The following is an 18,949-nucleotide window of genomic DNA, read 5'->3' on the forward strand; positions in this document are numbered from 1 at the left end:
TTGTAAATAATAACGGATGTAAACAAGAATTTGTGATAACGTTAAACCTATCGCTTTAAATATATTTCATGCAAACACATAGTTAATTAAAGACGAGTCAGGTTAGGGAAGATAATAGTCCTTATAATTAATACCTCTTACGCTATAAACTAATATCACTTCGTCCTTTTTTTTTGTAAGAAAATAATATAATACTAAATAAATTAGATAGGTTCAAGTGCATCATGGGGTCGGGTATAGGGAAAGCGGTTCGATGGCCGACAGAAAACTAATACAGTAGTACAGTAGGAATTATAAAAGAATGAGCAAGGTCCCAATTAAAACACTCATTACAAGAGCTAGTATTGTCTAAGGAGAACTTGGCGACTGGATCCGCAACTCCATTAGCCGGCTTCTTCTCAAATATGATTTCAAATGGTGTGAGTCCTCCACAAGTTCCCTACACTCGCATACCGGCCACGAGAGGGTCCTTACTCAAATTAGTAGATTGACTAAATAAACACGTACTATAATTATGCTATCGAATAATCAGGCGTCATCGTTACTGATTTAATTTAATAATAGTAATCGTAATCGAGTTTGATTTTTTGTGATTTATCCTCTGCACACTTAACTAAAATTTCGTAAAACTGATCTTGATCCAAAGTATCATCGTTAGAACGAGTACGATATCCTCTATATCCACTGATGAAGAGCTTCTCCAAAATCGGGGCACTTTTTAACAACCACGTCAAAAAACTCAACGTTCGTTTGTCAAGTCGAACTTCGCCCATTCGAAACTCTAAGTGCTTCACAACTCTAAGTGCTTCACATATTCAACTAGCACAAATCTACCCTTTATATCCCAATCATTATATGGCATAGTGTTATCACAAGCACCTATTAATGATAACACAAGAAGCTCTAAATTGGGAAAATAATAGGGCAGCATATGTTGTTCAAATACTTTAGACGAACTCACACTTAATGTAAGTTTCGTCACAAAAGGGAAGATCGTCTTGCTTGGACTACTGTAGATCATCGTCATTGAGACACTACCAATGAGTTCAATAGACTTGATGTTGGATATGGAACCGATCATCCGCATTGATAAAAGGGGAGAGTTAACCTTAAAGTACAAGTAGTCCAATGTTGGAGCATCGATAATAACTTCGATGTCCCCACTGACCAGCCATTTATATATAGTTATACGCAATCGCTTCAAAGTCCTACTCGATATTGATACCAAAGGATTTGTACCGGTTGGCTTATCATTAAGGGAAAAGGATAAGTCTTCAAGTGACGGACAACTACTTAATAGCCGTCCCAAAAATTCGTGATTAACCGAATCAAGACGAAGTTCCGTGAGGTTTGGAAGAACAACGGGATGTGAGACAGAATTAGCACGTGACAAGTGAAGTGATACCAATGATTGAATTTGGAAAACGCTAGGCGGACAAACTCGGTCACCAAAGGTAGAATAATAACTAGATTCAATCGTGATGTGTTGGGTGTTACGAGAACGTAATCGATGAGCCCATGAGTTTAAGATAGGCCTTACACAAGGATCTTCATAAAGAGTTGGGTCAAGAAAAATACTAAAGGTGTTGATAGAGGGTGTCGTGAATAAGGTGAAGAGGTTATCAAGAATTTTCCAAAATTCAGAAATATTGAAGGTAGCCCCATCGGAGGGATAGTTGCGTAAAATATTGACCTTGAAAGTAGTGGCGAAAATCTCAATGGTGGATCTTCGAGGTCGAGGAAAGTCGATATGGGAGATAATCTTGGCGATAATGTCGTCGGGAAGGGAGCTCCATCTATGTTGTTGTAGCATTGCTTTGCGTTTAGGGTTTCTTTTTTCCTCCTTTATTGAATACAGGGTTATAAAGGGACCAAAATAATTATCATAATCAAATCGCCCAACAAAAATATTTGACTTCGACCTAAACTTAATTAGAGCGAAAAGACTAATTTTTTGGAGGCTTAATTATCTTGTACCAGAATTTAGTGTTTCACTCAATCTCTTTTATCATCTATATAATGTCATACTACATACGTTTTTAGAGGCTATGTCTTCGTTACGTATTAGGTAAACCCCAAGGTCTATGTGTATATATGGGTTAGCTTGCAAATCATATACATCAGGTTAACTATCCGAGTGTGACTGACTCGAATTATATACACAAAATTACTCTTAGAGAGTCTTGAACCTGAGACTCATGAAAATAAAAATTACACCCATATTTTAATCACTAGACTCAACTCTTGCGAGTTTGTTTAAGTCTTTATTATCATTGTAGTTTAGCCATCGACTATTATCTCTTCTTTATCATCGGACAAAGAAATTTAATGACATTTCCCATAGGTAGGGGCGTTGGGCAATAGATGTTTGAGGGCAAACATTCAGAGCTTAATTAAAGAACAAATAAAAAAAACCATTAACTTGATATAAATGAGTAAATCGACACTTACGATTTCTCATGATAAATTCTTCAGAATCTTTATTTGAAAATAGAGTTTTAATGTGTGCCACACACGCTAAAAAAAAAGTTACAATAATTGTATAGCCAATAGACATACTTTATTATAAAAACTTATCCTTGAACTACTCATTCTAGCTTATATCTTCTTAAGAACTTGATTTGGCAACGTGAACTGTCCTCGGCACACTCGAGTAAGGTTTTGTGAAATTTGCTCAAAAAATCATCGCTAGGACGAGTGCCACGTCCACTGATTACACGCTTCTTCAAAACCGGAGCACTTCTTAACAAGTAAATAACAACCATGTCACAATATACGACGTTTGTTGGTCGATTCGAGTGCTTCACATGTTCAACTATCACAAATAATATATAGCCTTTGTATCCCAAACAATTCTCTTCAAGGACCGACGACATATGTAGAGTTATACGCAATCGCTTCAAACTCTTACCTATTATCGAGTTTAAGCGAAGATATAATAGATGATATAATAGAGAGTCACTGGCTCACTGCCTACGACGATAATAGGAAAACATAAAACAGTTTATTACGCGAAATCTACTCAATAACTTTCTGACGTCTCCGCGATGCCAAATCGACCAAATGTTACTACCGATCAGTCCCTTATTACATTCAAAGTTTCTTAACTTTAACCCTAAAAAGTCAAATGAACAAGTCTTCATTAGGCCGTTTATATACTCCTAAGAGTTCGACTTGACATCGGGATGTAGCCTGAACACAGTCAAATAAAGCTTGGTAAAAATGAGGAGGTTTGGCCAAGTAAAACCTATAAGTGTCGTCGTCTGCAGTTAGAGTAAGCTTCTTCAAACCCTTGGCACTTCGTAGCAAGAATCCCACTAAATCCAACATTCCTTTGCCAAAAAGATCGTCAAAACTCGTACTCGGATCCAACTTTATGTGCTTCACATGCTCAACGGGTACGAATACCGCTTCTTGATTCCAAACCATGTTGTTAAGGCTATCAAGACGTAACTCAAAAACCTCTAATTTTGGACAATATAGCATTAAACCTATTGCTTTGAATATTTCAGGCGAATATATAACTAAGTTTAGATGACTTAAATTAGGGAATATCATTGTCGTCTCCGAACCAAGGTCGATCCTCCCCAAAATTATACGGCCTTCGACTTTAAGAGACTTGACGTCCGAAATTGAATATAACATCCGCATTGAGAATATGGTAAAGGAATAATAATCCAATTTCTCCAACATTGGAGCATCAATGATAAAATCACGGATCGAAAACCCTTCTAGCGCTATACGTAATCGCTTTAATTTCTTGCTTGTAAGTGATACCAAACGCTCCTCAATCTTATCAACGGACAAGGACAAGTCTTCGAGTGATGGACAATTACTTAATAACCGTTTCAAAAATCCATAATTAATCCAATCTAGAGTTAGTTTCTTGAGTTTTGGAAGTAAAATAATGGAACGAGGAACACTCGATTTAATCCTGTTATCACACAAATTCAACTTGAGTGATACCAAAGAATGCATTTGAAAAAAAATTGGTGGATACACTTGATCATCGGAGCGACGGCGACGTAAAGCTTTAGCCGTCAAGTGTTGGATGTTGCAAGCACGTAGTTGACGAGCCCATCTATACATGATAGGCCAGCAACGAGACTCGTCATAGTGAGCAGGGTGAAGATCGAGACTGAATGTGTCGATAAAGGGTGGAATGAACACGGTAAAGAGCTTATCGAGGGTGGTCCAAAACTCGTATAGATTATAGGTAGGTGCGTCTTTATCGGCTGTATGTTTAATGATAAAACTAGTATTGGATACAGTAATGACGGCTTTATGAGGAAAACCGACACGGGAGATTATGTCGGCGAAGATGTCGTCCGGAAGCGAGCTCCATCTATTAACGACCGGAACGGCTTCGCTCAACATTGGTTTTGTTGAATGTCTGCTTGTGGGGGTTGATGAGGAACGGCAGGGTATTTACTATTTAGGTTTAGGAAATTAGATTTGACTTTTGAGTACGTAGTATTAGGATTTATGTTACTTTATATCTTCGGTGAGTGTTTCGGTCGGGTCGGGTCAGGTCTATTTAGATTTCAGGTCATAATTGGATGTAATACTCCAATTATTTTAATATTTTATTTGACTATAATAGTTTTATAGTCTAATATTATTGTATTTTAGAATAAAAAAATAAAATAAATTAAAAAATAAAAATCAAAGTCGGTTTATTATTTGAGGGGTCTAACCCTTATTCTGATCTATCTATTCTTTTGGTGAATCAACATCATCATCATCATCATCATCATCCCTTTTCTGTGTTCTCATAATTTGACGTCTTTGGCGAAATTGTTGTGGATTCACTACCAATGAAGCTCCATGTTCATCGTCCCATCGATCGGCCATATGCTTTATATTGACTTAGAAGTAATACGGAATAGTACTTATATATACTCAAGTCATAAGAAAATAGCTAAAAAAACAATTCTAATATACCTTATATGAAAGGTAAACAAATAATTTGGACGGAGCGAGTAATCAGTCTAGCTCATAAGAGTCCGACTTGACATCGTCAGGTACTCTGTACACACTCTTATAAAGCTTGGCAAAATTGAGATTTCACCAATTTATCACTACTAGGAAAACAAGGACGAGGCGCATAGAGAACAAGCTTCTCCAAAACTTTGGCACTTCTTAGCAACATTGTCACTAGATTCAACATATTTTTGCCAAATCGATCGAATAGCGGATACAATTCTATACGTTTCACTTGTTGAACTAGCATAAACTAATATTTTAGTAGCATGATTGATTTGACTAGCATATTAATTTAGCAGATTTAAGAAAATGTGTTTGGTAATTAGCAGATTATAGGACAATTATACCATTTCATGTATAGATTGAATATGTTATTCCAATATGCTGCTAATATCAACATATTCAAAAACAGTAGATTCCGACCAATATGCTATCGGAATATGTCAATTACCAAACACATTAAATTAGTAGATTGATTGGTCAACATACTATTTAGGTCGAAATCTACTCATTTCAGCCAATCTACTGTAATGGAAGAATCTAGGGCGATATTCTAACATATGGGCCGAATTTTGGTTATGTTCGCAAGTGATTAAAAATTGAAATGTATTTGAAAAGATTAAGGCTCAAAGTAAGATAGTCCTTCCGTCCCGGTCAATTGTTGTCCTTTCGTTTTGGCACAAAGATCAAGGAATTGGGAAAAAGCCAATAACTAAATGACAAGTGGAACAAATTGAATGAGAATGATCAAATTACTCATCAAGTTCATTCTTAAAATAGAAAGGACAACAAATGACTGAGACACCCAAAAATGGAAAATGACAACAAATGACCGGGAGAAAGGGAGTATGTATGATAACACGCCATGTTACAATATTTCATAACATAAAATTCCACACTTCAAAAAACAAAAATTCACATCTAGCCTCTAGTGGAAGTCAATCAAAATAACAATCAATCAATAAAACTTGAATTAGGCAAGAAAATTCTCCTTCTTCTCCATAAAAAAATCCCACACAGTTTGAACTTTACGTTTCTTCATATTTGAACTGCTATATTAATCTCTTGCCTTGAATTCTCAAATTTCAAAAAACTTCAAATGAGATCCACATTAAAAAAAAATCCCACACACTTGGAGTTCAAGCAACATGACGTTCGAGCTCGTAACTAACATCGGAATAATACAGAATAATAATTATATTCAAGTCATAAGAAAATAACAAAAAAAACAATTATAATAAATATTTGATCAGTCTAGCTCATATGCTTCTATGAGTTCGACTTGACATCGTGAGGTACTCTCTACACACTCAAATAAAGTTTGGCAAAATTGAGATTTCACCAATTTATCATCAATAGGGCAACAAGGGTCAGGCGCATAGAGAACGAGCTTCTCCAAAACTTTGGCACTTCTTAGCAACATTGTCACTAGATTCAACACATCTTCACTATATCCATTGACATTCATATACAATTCTATACGTTTCACTTGTTGAACTAGCATAAACTCGGCTTCTTGATTCTGTTGAATAGTGCTTCAAAGTAAGTTATTACAATAATAATGCGTTAGTATAAAAGGTGAGTTATTGATATTATGAGTTAGTGTGTTAAGTTTGAGAATAAGTTATTAGTTTATGATATAAACGTAGAATTATTAATTTTATACATTTAGTTTCTACGTTAAAATGTTACGAGTATATTATAAGGCTATATAAAGGCCTCCAATCTATGTAATTCATGCAATCAAATATTAAACAATTATCTCTTTATATTATTTACTCTCTCCTTTACCAACAAGTTTGGTATCAAGAGCACTATAGGCAAGAGAGAAATTTTAAGAGCAACGCAGCTCCTCTCTGTCTAAATCAGGTAAGATCAAATAAAAAAATTAGTGAGTGAAATATACGGAGTTTTCCCATAAAATAATTTTTAGAGTGTCATGGCCACTAATGGAGTCTCCAGTTCTCAACCATTAAGGAAAACCCTCTACTGAACAGAACCAACCAATGGTGCAATAGGGGGTACTCAGAAATTGAAAATTTCCCAATTTTTTGTTAAAGTTTCGATTTTTATTTATTTATCATATGTCTTTACCTATTCGCCCCTAGGTCGTCCCGTGTCCGACACAGTGTCGGACACCGACACTCCTTGGACACAGGCCAAAACGTATCGGATGCCTATAAAACCGTGTCTAACTTTCAACATTTATTTGGGCACGTGTCTGACGCGTGTCCATGGTATTTGGGCCGTGTCCGAGGCGTATCCATAACATTTGGACATCATTTGGGGTGAATGATGTTCTTTATGTTTTGGTAAATTTCTACCAATTTAGGGTTAAAGTAGTCTTAACGTTAGGTCTGAATTGTGATTTGATTGTTTGTTGTATGCTAATTTGAATACGCAACGTAAATAAAGAACACAAGCAATTTTGTTGACGCGGAAAACCCAATTTGGTAAACAACCGCGGGGGGAGACGGAATCCCACCAAGATTTTCACTATAATTTGGGAGGAAGTACAGTTCGTGCGTTTTGCTATGAATGCTAGGGTATATTTCTTGTATTTTTCGATGATCTTTCTGTCTTGCCTTGAGGCTCCTTATATAGTAGAGCTCATTCATCTAGGGTTTCTTTCTTCTTTCCCAAGTATCCCTAATTTGGCGCGGAGTAGGACTTTGTTTCTCCGGATATGGCAAGTGATAGAGTCCTCGTATGCTTCTTCTACGCGGATCAAAACCCATGTCTCGCATTATGCGCTGACGCTGCCACCCTGGCTCCCTGACGCCCTGCGTCTCACACTGCTTCCAGACCTGCTGCCCTAGATCAGCCTATATCCAGATTTTGGGCATAACAGTTTGCCCCCAATTTTCCGCGAAAGCGCAACCCTAATTATTTGAGCGGGAAATTGCAGTGTATCTTTGAGTGACTTCTTGCATACTCCATTTCAATTCACATTTTTCAAAACCCCAACTACCCTCTCCTATTTAATCTCACCCGTCCCCTTTCTTTCTCTTTCATCATCATTTCATTTCCTCAAAATCTTCAAATTTTCGTCTCCCCAAACCCTTCTTCTTCAACGCCCTTTCACTGTCAGCGCCGCCTCCTCCCGTCTTTTCAGGTACTCTTGCTTCTCTCTCCTTACTTGTCATGGCCAAAACCCGTCTCACGTCATCTTCATCTGCCACCATTGACCTTATAGAGGACGACGACTTCCCTTCGCAGGGAGTCCTCAAAAGACCACATTCCGGTGATTCTCACCTAACCCAAGAGGACATCCCTAGGATCAAAGCTTTGCTTGTCCTAGGTGACGATGTGGTGATCCTCATCCCCAAACCCGGTCAGAAAGCAGACTCCTTTCATGCGGGGTGGATCTGCTTGTACACTTATCCTTTCGTCCTTGGTCTTAAATTTCCCTTTCCCCCGATGATCCAAGAGTTCATCCGCCTGAACTCTCTTCCCATAGCCCAAATTGCCCCTTATGCATGGAGGATCCTCTTGTCTACTGTTGCTTTGAACAACAGTCTGGGCGCCGAGATTGGATTGTCAGATCTGGCCCATAGGTTTGAGTGTCGGTCGTCGGGGAATGGCCAATACACCTTCAGGGCCGTGGAGAAGACTGAAAACTTCCTCCAGTCGGCGGCTAGAGGGAAGGACGATGGGTGGTACGAGTATTTCTTCTATGTCAAGCTTGAATCTCTTCCCATCCATGCTGATTACTTGTTCGAGCACTGGGTTTTTGCCAAGAGTAAGTGTATTTGTATGTCTATTTTTGATTGCCCCTGTCGCTCACTGTTCTTACTCCTTAATTTGATGCAGAACTCAAGAACCCTGAGAAATCTGAAGACGAAGCAATCTCTGTTGCCAAGCTTTTCTCCATCCCTGAAGACCGTAGACTGTTTCCCCTCCTGCTCTCTGGTTTAGACAATTCTGCCACTGAAGAAACCATGTCTTCTGGTAAACATCCTCTTTTAATCTTTAGAAGCTTCCTTACCCATTGGTTCTCTATTCTGATTTCTTGCGTCCTGGTGCCTCCGCAGGAAGTGCTAGACCCTCTGCTTCTGAGATCCTGATGCGTCAAGCCAGGAAAAGAACTGCTGACTCCTTTTCCTCTCCTGCTTCCTCGAGAAAGAGATCCACCTCAAGGCCTGCTCCAGAACCTATCTATGTGACTCCAATATCACGTGCCCCTGGGTCCCCCGTCCATGCTGATGAGCTGATGTTGCGTCTTCCTGCTAACTTTGGGGATGCTGATCATGCCAACTACTGGCCTGCACTGGAGAGGCTCCTGACTTCGGCTTGTTCCAGGGTATTTGATTCGACTGCCCCCTAGGAGATGACTGACCTGGCTGCTGAACATTGCTTCCTTGTGAGTCTTCCTTTACTGGCCCTTACTTTCTCTGCCCCTGTGCTTCCTTGACTAATGGTTTTCTCCATTGCAGGCTCTCCAATCATCCCTCTATCTCCGCAAGATGATGCAGAGGGCCAAGACTGAGTTTCTGGCTTCCGTGGGGAAGAACAAGGAGCTTACAGCTACCTGTGCCAAACTGAGGGAGCAGCTCCATGCGGCCAAAAAGGAGAAGGAGGCAGTCAAAGACCAGCTGGCGAGGACGCAGGAGGCTAACTGCGTTCTGACTTCTAGGCTGACAAAGGCAGAGGCCCGTGCTGAAGAGATGGATGAGCTAGCCAAGAACGTGGGAGCCTACACTGCTTTTGAGGGACGGATTGACTGCATCCGTGCTTACACTGAGGGGAGGCACACATCCTGGAACCTGGAGGAGGAGCTGGCCGAGTTTGCCCGTGCATTTCCCAATGGTATGGATCTGAGCGCCCTGTTCCCTCCTGAAGCTGAGGCTGCTAATCCGGAGCCTGATTTCACCGCCATGGATATCTCTAGGGCTATCTCTGGGACTGTGGAGGAGATCCTGGCGGATCAGACTGGTGAAGGTGCTGCTGCAACTCCTGAGGCTGTTCAGATACCTGCAATAGAGAAGCAGATGGAGCATGGGGAGCAGAGCACTGGTCAGGATGCAGTTGTCGAGAGGATTGACCTCTCTTAAATTTTAAGTTGTCTGGGGACTTGGCCCTGTGTGGTGCAAGTTTGTAAAAAATTCTTTTTCGTTTTTTTTTATTTTGGCTCGTTTTGTGCCTGCTGGTATGCAGGCTTTAAACTCTGATGGTGCCTGCTATAGGTAGCAGGTGCCTTAACTTAAAGTAGTTCTGGGCCTTGGTTTTAGGCCCTCCTTTTGTTATACTTGCGTTTTTTGCCATTGATTTCTGGAGTTGTGATTCCACATAGGTATATCCAAGAAGCTGACCTGGTTCCAGGTGCACAGCTCTTGTTCCTGGTGACAAGTTTTTGATAACATATTTTACCCATGACGTAAAATATCTTATCACTAGGATTAGCTGATTGGGGCATACCTTCATTGACTGTTTCTGACTAACAAGGAATGTTGCGTTCCTTGTGGTTCCAGACGTTTGAAATTCTGTGCGTGCACCCTTTGCTCTACGTCATAGCTATGGAATTACTGAGATTAACGTTAAGGTCGTATGCTCCCCATGTGGCTTGACTTAAGATAAACGTCTTCGCAGCCTCACATGGCAAAAATGGACCCTCAAAGTGTTCCTTATCTGAAAAGTAACCAACGTTAGTACCAAAGCCTTTCTTCGTAGAAGCATGATAAATTCCAAAGTAGCGCAAATTACCTGGTGCTATCTCATGGTGTTCCAGGGCAACACCTGGATCCAGGAAGCCACAGCCTGGACTACTTGGTTTAAAAACGACTCTATTTGGTTTAAAACATGAAAAACTAGGGAAAACAAAAGAAAAAAGTTTTCTAAAACACACCAATACCTACAGCATATACTAACCCCGACCCTTTTTTTTTTTTTTTTTTTTTGCTTCACGGACTTTTGAAAGGTCCTTTGTACACTAAAGTTTTGGCACTTTGTTAGACAAAGTACCGTTTCAAGTGACGAATGTTCCAGGGTTTATCCAGGATTTGACCGTGCATGGTCATCAACCTGTATGCCTCATTCTTGACAATGCTTTCGACCTGATATGGCCCTTCCCATTTGTAGGCAAACTTGCCTGCCTTGTGGTTCTTGGTATTTTCGAATACCCTTCTGAGTACGAGTTCCCCTACTTCAAGGGTCCTGATCTTGACATTCTTGTTATGCGTCCTTGCTACAGATTGTTTATACGACGCCATACGTATGTAGGCGCTTTCTCGCAGCTCATCAACTGTATCCAGGCTCCTGGCCATTTCAACCTTGTTCTACTCTGCCGTCTGACAGCCGTATCTGTGCGTGGGCACCAGAACTTCTGAGGGTATCACTGCCTCTGCTCCGTATACGAGGCTAAATGGAGTTTGGCCTGTTGCCATTTTCGGTGTTGTTCTGTCTGACCAGAGTACTAATGGTAGTTCATCTGCCCATTTCCCCCCTAACTCTTCCAGCCGCTTTCTGAGGTTCTCCACAATGATTTTGTTGCTGGACTCGGCTTGGCCGTTGGTTTGTGGATATCTGGAGGCTGATTTTCTCAGTGTTATGTTCCAGCGTGAACAGAAGCCCTCGGTGTTATCTGATATGAACTGGGATCCATTGTCGCATATGATCTCAGATGGTATCCCAAATCTGCTTATGATGTTGCGCTTGATAAAAGAGATCACCTGTCGTTCTTTTACCTCAGTCATTGCCTCTGCCTCAACCCACTTTGAAAAGTAATCTGTCATAACTAGCATATACACTCTGTTTCCTGGAGCCCTGGGCAGCTTACCTACTATATCCATGCCCCACATCATGAATGGCCATGGAGAGATAATCAGATGCATTGGTTCTGCTGGCTGGTGGATTGCTGGAGCCGCCTTTTGACATGATTCACAGTGTTTGGCATGATTAATTGCATCCATGCGCATAGTGGGCCAGAATTACCCTTGTCTCAAGATTTTGTTAGACAGGCTCCGTCCTCCAGCATGGTTCCCGCATTCTCCGCCGTGCACATCTTGCAGCACTGTCTCTGCTTCCTCTTTGTTCAAGCATCTGAGGAATGATCCTGCCAACGATTTTCTAAAGAGGATGTTATCAATCAAGATATACCTGGAGGCTTTTATTCTGAAACTTTGTGCTTCCTTTCTGTCCTCAGGGAGTGTCCCATCCCTTAGCCAATTTATGTACGGTACTCTCCAATCTGGATCCTGCTGTCCTAATGTGGAAACCAGAGCCCTGGCTCCCTGCGTACACTGCGTGTGTACAGCTTCTTTTACCAGATTCTAATCTGGCTCCTTCTGGATGGCTGGAGTCAATAAATGGGTGATAGGTATATTTGACAGTTCTGTGGGCTGGAAGGTGGCCCCTAACATTGCCAGGGCGTCTGCTTCCACGTTCTGATCTTGTGGCACCTGAATTATCTTGAACGTTCTAAACTTTGACTTTTGCTCTGTGGCTATCTTCAAGTAAGCTATCATCTTTGAATCACGTGCCACATATTCGTTCTTTACATGATTTACCACAAGTAAGGAGTCACTATACACCCTCAGGTTCCTTACCTTAAGCCCAGACGCCATCTGCATTCCATGTATAATGGCTTCATACTCGACTTCGTTGTTGGTTGCCTTGAACTCACACCTAATAGCTTGTACTATCAGATCACCTTTAGGTGATCGAAGGACCAAACCTACACCGGCTACCCTTGCATTTGAGTCTCCGTCAATGTATAGGGTCCATATCTTGCTATCCTGACTCCCCATTATTGTCAACATTCCTTCTTCTCCCTCCCCACGGGTAGCAGGGCAGAAGTCAGAGACGAAATCTGCTAGGGCCTGGGATTTTATTGCTGTTCTGGGTTCGAATTGTAAGTCATACCCACTAGATGTACTGACCATTTAGTCATTCTACCCGAAAGTTTAGGCTTCCTCATAATAGTCTTTATGTAGATACCTCATTTCTGCACCTCCCGCAAACCACCCGTTGATGATTGGGCCGCATGTTTGGTACGCGGAACGATTTGTGACAGTTCGTAAGTTTATCGTCAAGTGATTGCTCAAAAAATAACGTCTACCTCTTAGTTGTCATATACGCGCCGATACGGTCGTTTTGACAGTAATTAGAGTACATTTGGAGTCCGGGCCTAAAACCATCTTCATTTTCTGATAACCGTTAAATCCCGAGTCAGAATGTTCTGGAATGTTCCGGATATTTCTATTCCATATTTTATAAATATTTCACAATATTTATTCTTTGGTAAACAATTTCCCGTAATATTCATACAAAATATTAAGGAAAACCAAATTATTCCGTCTTTCCATAACTTAAACACGGAAATCTTTCTTCCGCAGGAGGAAACCACTTGGGAACAGACGCAGCAGGTGCTGCGCCTCTTCCAAGAGACGCAGTGGCTGCTGCGCCTCTTCCCAGGTCCTTTTCTGCGTTTTCCTCGTATCTTTTTTATATCTTTCCGAGATCCACTTCCAAAGTTTCTCCGAAACCCTAATTCCTTCACGTGATTAGTATAAATAGGAGCCTTCGCTCCTCATATTTCTCACGCGAGTGTCCGCCCTTCTCTTCTCCCTTTGCATTCTAGACCTTTGTTCTTACTTTTTGGCGTCTACGTGCTTGAATATTCGACCACGTAAGCTCGGATCCTTCTGAGTACCAGCCTCGTTTGCATGACCGACCAATTTGACCAACTCCACATCAATCAACTTAATTAATCTAATCGTTTTCCTCTTACGAGGGCACTTTCGTCTACATTCGAGTCGAGAATCACTAATCGATAACTTAGTTATTCTCGTTTCGTCAAATATGTATGTCTGAGGGTGTAAATCTCTCTTTTATTTATTGTTATTTACTTTTTGTATCACTAATGTAAGGTTTGTGTCGAAAATACCTTGTAAAACCGATTTCTAAAACCGTGCTTTAAAACCCCTTTTTTACGGATTTCCAGAAGACAGACCATCGAGAAAGGACGCAGCAACTGCTGCGCCTCTTCAAAGGTACGCAGCACCTGCCGCGCCTCTTTGTGAGGCTGCCGCAGTTCCTCCTTCCTTTCTTCTTCCTTCGTCCTCTGTAATTCGTTCGTCTTTATTTGTTTTCGTTTGTTTTTGCTAATTCTTTGATACAACATCTGTAACACCCCCATACTCCAAGTGCCTTACCAGGACCACCCAGGTATAAGGATGTTACCATCTCGGTTACCCGAGGCAATGATAATCAAATAAACAATAATGAAACAACATTTAAATAGAAATACTTTAGTGAAAGGTTACAATCTCAAAACCAAAACCAAAAGTACGAATACATGTTCTCAAAACTGACTGTCTACTGATCTAACTGAAAAGTTTATGAAAACTACTAAGCTACAGCGGAGGACTTCTATCATCAGACCGTGGCATATCCCAGCTATCCCAGTACTCAACTCATACCTGCTAAATATCTGCTCATCATCCCCGAATGGATCACCACAGGTTTTAAAACAATAAACCGGGGTTAGTACTAATTACACAACTTAAGTAAACCAACAGTACAGTAAACAGTACAGCTCAAACAATCATACACAACCACCCACTCCACTCCATCTCCGTCACCGACTATCCACTGGACCAGCCCTGCCAGTGGGGGACCGCAGCCGTACCCACCAAATCCCCGCTCATCATACCGAGCGATAACCCTGTCCCATTAATGTGCACATCCTCTTCCGTGGCGGGTTCCACGAAGGGCGAAACTAGGGCGTGAAGCCACTCCCGCAAGTGACTTCACTCAGCCGAGAACGCATCTCGAGAACCAGAGACAAACAATCACAATCACAATGCAACATCAACAACCGTCTGAATCAATCAACAATATATAATCACAACCGTCTGAATCAGTCAACAGTCACTAACTACAGCACAATCACCACACATTATGTAATTAATACTGAGTAGGGAAACCCTACCTGGAAAGTACAACAATCAGACGATCTCACAGCTGATATCAAAACGCTTCCTCTACGAATCCTCCTCCTAATATACAAACACATAATCACTACCAAACATACAAACAACAAAAAACCCCCAAATCCCAAAACTAGGGTTTAACCAACTTTAAATAAACATCATAAAAAAGGTATATAGGTCTTACCCTCGACGCAAGGATCACAACGGTATAAAGAAAGGTGAAATCCGACCTTCCAAGCTCCGGGATTTGCCAACAATGCGATTAAAGCGAATGACGTAGTTTGATTTCTCTTTTCACAGTGATTAGGTTTTGAAAAGTCTTTTAAGAACAATGACGGAAGTATTATATACTCTAATAGCATTATTAACAAAACCCGAGAAAACAGCCCCCGTAAACCGGCTACTCGATCGAGTAACTAAGGTACTCGATCGAGTGCCCCCTTACTCGATCGAGTACCCACGTTACTCGATCGAGTACCCAACAGGTCAGAAACTATTTTAATCTTCAACTCGCCCTTACTCGACAGAGTAAGGCCTACTCGATAGAGTACCCCAAGACTCATAAATACGTAGTATTACAGTCTTCCCTCCTTAAAAAGAACTTCGTCCCCGAAGTTCAAACCACAACTAAACAAAGACACACACTACGCACTCCCGACTCAACAACCAAAACAAAACTCAACATAAAACATGTTACTAACCCAAACTCAACCCGACTCAATGACAACAACCATACCGACACAAGATAAGAAGGGTATAAAAACTCATAAAAACTCTTTGCGATCATCTCCTACCCCCCTAAAAGAAACAAGGTTACGTCCCGTTAACCATACATACCTGATCAAAAAGGAAAGGGTAACGCTCTCTCATGGCATCCTCTGCCTCCCATGTAGCTTCCTCAGTCTCGTGGTTAGACCAAAGGATCTTAAGCAAAACTGTCTCACCACTCCTAGTCTTCCTAACCTTCCGGTCAAGAATCTGCTTAGGTACCTCAAGATATGATAAAGACTCATCTAGCTCTAAGCTCTCTGCCTCTAACACATGTGATGGGTCACTCACATACTTCCGTAACTACGATACATGAAACACATTATGCACTCTCTCTAACGCAGCCGGTAAAGCCAGACGATAAGCAACCTCCCCAACTCGCTCTAAGATCTCATAAGGCCCAATGAACTTCTGACTCAGCTTGCCTTTCTTCCCAAATCTCATAACCCCACGCATAGGAGACATTTTCAGAAGAACCTTATCCCCAACCTGAAACTCTATATCCCAGCGATGTAGATCTGCATAACTCTTTTGCCTATCCTGAGCTGCTCTCATCCGTTCCCTGATTATCTTAATCTGTTCAACCATCTCATGTACCATCTCTGGACCTAGAACCACTGCCTCAGCACTGTCGTCCCAACAAATCGGACTCCTGCATCTCCTCCAATATAAGGCCTCAAACGATGCCATGCCAATACTAGTGTGATAGCTGTTGTTGTAAGAAAACTCTATCAAATCCAACCTCTGTTCCCAGCTACCACCAAAGTCCATCACACAAGCTCGTAGCATATCCTTAAGAGTTTTGATTGTTCTCTCAGTCTGACCGTCTGTCGCAGGATGAAATGTTGTACTCATCTTCAAAGTTGTTCCCAAAGATTCCTGCAACTCTTTCCAAAACCTTGAGATAAATCTCGCATCTCTGTCAGACACTATGTCCTTAGGGACTCCATGTAACTTAAGCACATTCTTCCGATAAGCCATAGCCAATTGTGCTTTAGGCCATGTATCTTTCATTGGCACAAAGTGAGCTGACTTGGTCAGTCGATCCACTATTACCCATATCATGTTGTTACCCTGTTGACTCTTTGGCAAACCCACGATGAAATCCATAGAAATGGATTCCCACTTCCACTCAGGTACCTCTAAAGACTGAATCAAACCTTGTGGTCATCGCTATTCCCCTTTAACTCTCTGGCATGTCAAACAACGGGCCACAAACTCAGCTATTTCTTTCTTCATCCCAGGCCACCAGAACGTGTTCTTCAAATCCTTGTATAGCTTGTCACCACCTGGATGTACTGAATACGGTGTACAATGTGCCTTTGTCATGATTGTCTTTTTCAGCTCCTCATCATTAGGGACACACCACCTACCGTCAAACCTCAAACTACCATCTGTATGAATAGAGAATCGAGACACTGTCCCTTTCTCTACTCCAGCTCTCCACTCAACCATCTTAGGATCCAAAGCCTGTTTACCTCGAATATCATCATAAAGATCAGGCTGTACCGTCAAATCTCCCACAGCATCCCCTCTCTGCATCATATGTATACCAAACTTCCCCACCTCATCTCTCAACCTCATCAAAGATAGAGCTGTACACAAAGAATGTACACTCTTCCTACTCAAAGCATCTGCAATAACATTGGCTTTCCCTTCATGGTAGATGATATCCATCTCATAATCGCCAATCAGCTCCATCCACCTCCTCTGTCTCATGTTCAACTCCTTTTGAGTGAAGATGTACTTGAGACTCTTGTGATCCGAAAATACCTTAAAGGTCGCCCCATAAAGGCAATGTCTCCAAATCTTGAGAGCAAACACCACTGCACCCAACTCTAGATCATGTGTAGGATAATTCTCCTCATACGGCTTTAATTGCCTAGAAGCATAGGCAATCACCTTACCGTTCTGCATCAACACACATCCCAACCCATTCTTTGAGGCATCTGTATAAACCTCAAAGTTCTCGATCCCTTCAGGCAATGCTAAGATAGGAGCTGTGGTTAAACGCTCTTTTAATGTTTGGAACGCCTTCTCACAACTCTCATCTCAACGAAACCTGTTCTCTTTCCTCATCAAAGCTGTCATAGGTCTAGCGATCTTGGAGAAATCTTTCACGAACCGTCTGTAATATCCAGCTAAACCCAAGGAACTCCTAATCTCAGCAACATTATTTGGTGCTTCCCACTTTGTCACTGCCTCAATCTTCGCCGGATCCACAGCTACTCCCTCCTTAGAGATCACATGCCCCAGAAAAGCAACTTTCTCTAACCAGAATTCACACTTGGACAGCTTAGCATATAACTCATGCTCCCTCAGAGTCTGTAACACAATCCTCAGATGCTCCTCATGCTCCTCCTTAGTCTTAGAGTAGACTAAGATGTCATCGATAAACACCACCACAAACTTGTCCAAGAACTGTCTGAAGATTCTGTTCATCAAGTCCATAAATACAGCCGGTGCATTAGACAACCCAAGCGGCATCACCACGTACTCATAATGACCATACCTCAACTTGAAAGCTGTCTTTGGTATGTCCATCTCTCTAATCTTCACCTGATGGTATTTCGACCTCAAATCAATCTTAGAAAAGACCAATGCACCACTCAACTGATAAAACAGGTCATCTATCCTTGGCAAAGGATACTTGTTCTTCACTGTCACTCGGTTCAGCTCTCTGTAATCTATGCACAACCTCAAACTCCCATCTTTCTTCTTCACGAAAAGAACTGGTGCTCCCCACGGCGATACACTAGGTCTAATGTATCCCTTCTCTATCAGATCATCTAACTGTTTCCTGAGCTCCTCCATCTCTTTAGGACCCATCCGGTACGGTGCCTTAGAGATTGGCCCCGTCCCCGGTTTCAACTCAACGGTGAAATCTATCTCCCTCTTCGGTGGCAACCCCGGAATCTCCTCTGGAAAAACATCTGTGAACTCTCCCACCACTGGCATCTGATCAACTGTCGGACTCTCTATCCGGTCATCTCTTACATGGCACAAGATCAAAGGGCACCCCTTCCTCATATAAGACTTCAAGGTGACAGCTGCAATCAACTTAACTTTGGGTTTGACTAGAAACCCACGATAAGACACACTAACACCCTTAGGCCCTCTCAAAGACACTTTCTTTTGATGACAGTCTATCTTAGCTTTATACTTTCCCAACCAATCCATCCCGACTATCATCTCAAAACCGTCAAAAGGAAACTCTAGCAAGTCTACAGGTAGATCAACTTGCCCAACTATCATAGATACAT

General features: G+C 41.5%; 3 protein-coding genes across 3 annotated transcripts; all 3 read right to left on the bottom strand.

Annotated features, from left to right (window-relative positions):
- Positions 1 to 790: 790 nt before the first annotated feature.
- Positions 791 to 1,813, bottom strand: LOC141612952 (putative F-box/FBD/LRR-repeat protein At5g25850). Its single transcript, XM_074431699.1, has one exon. The coding sequence runs from the start codon at positions 1,811 to 1,813 to the stop codon at positions 791 to 793; it is 1,023 nt and encodes a 340-aa protein (XP_074287800.1).
- Positions 1,814 to 3,123: 1,310 nt separating this feature from the next.
- LOC141612953 (FBD-associated F-box protein At4g10400-like) lies at positions 3,124 to 4,377 on the bottom strand. Its single transcript, XM_074431700.1, has one exon. The coding sequence runs from the start codon at positions 4,375 to 4,377 to the stop codon at positions 3,124 to 3,126; it is 1,254 nt and encodes a 417-aa protein (XP_074287801.1).
- Positions 4,378 to 12,254: 7,877 nt separating this feature from the next.
- Positions 12,255 to 12,866, bottom strand: LOC141612954 (uncharacterized). The gene has a single exon (XM_074431702.1). It carries the CDS (start codon positions 12,864 to 12,866, stop codon positions 12,255 to 12,257), a length of 612 nt encoding a protein of 203 aa, XP_074287803.1.
- Between the last annotated feature and the right edge of the window lie 6,083 nt (positions 12,867 to 18,949).

Source organism: Silene latifolia, chromosome 11, assembly GCF_048544455.1.
Source record: "Silene latifolia isolate original U9 population chromosome 11, ASM4854445v1, whole genome shotgun sequence".
NCBI lineage: Eukaryota > Viridiplantae > Streptophyta > Magnoliopsida > Caryophyllales > Caryophyllaceae > Silene > Silene latifolia.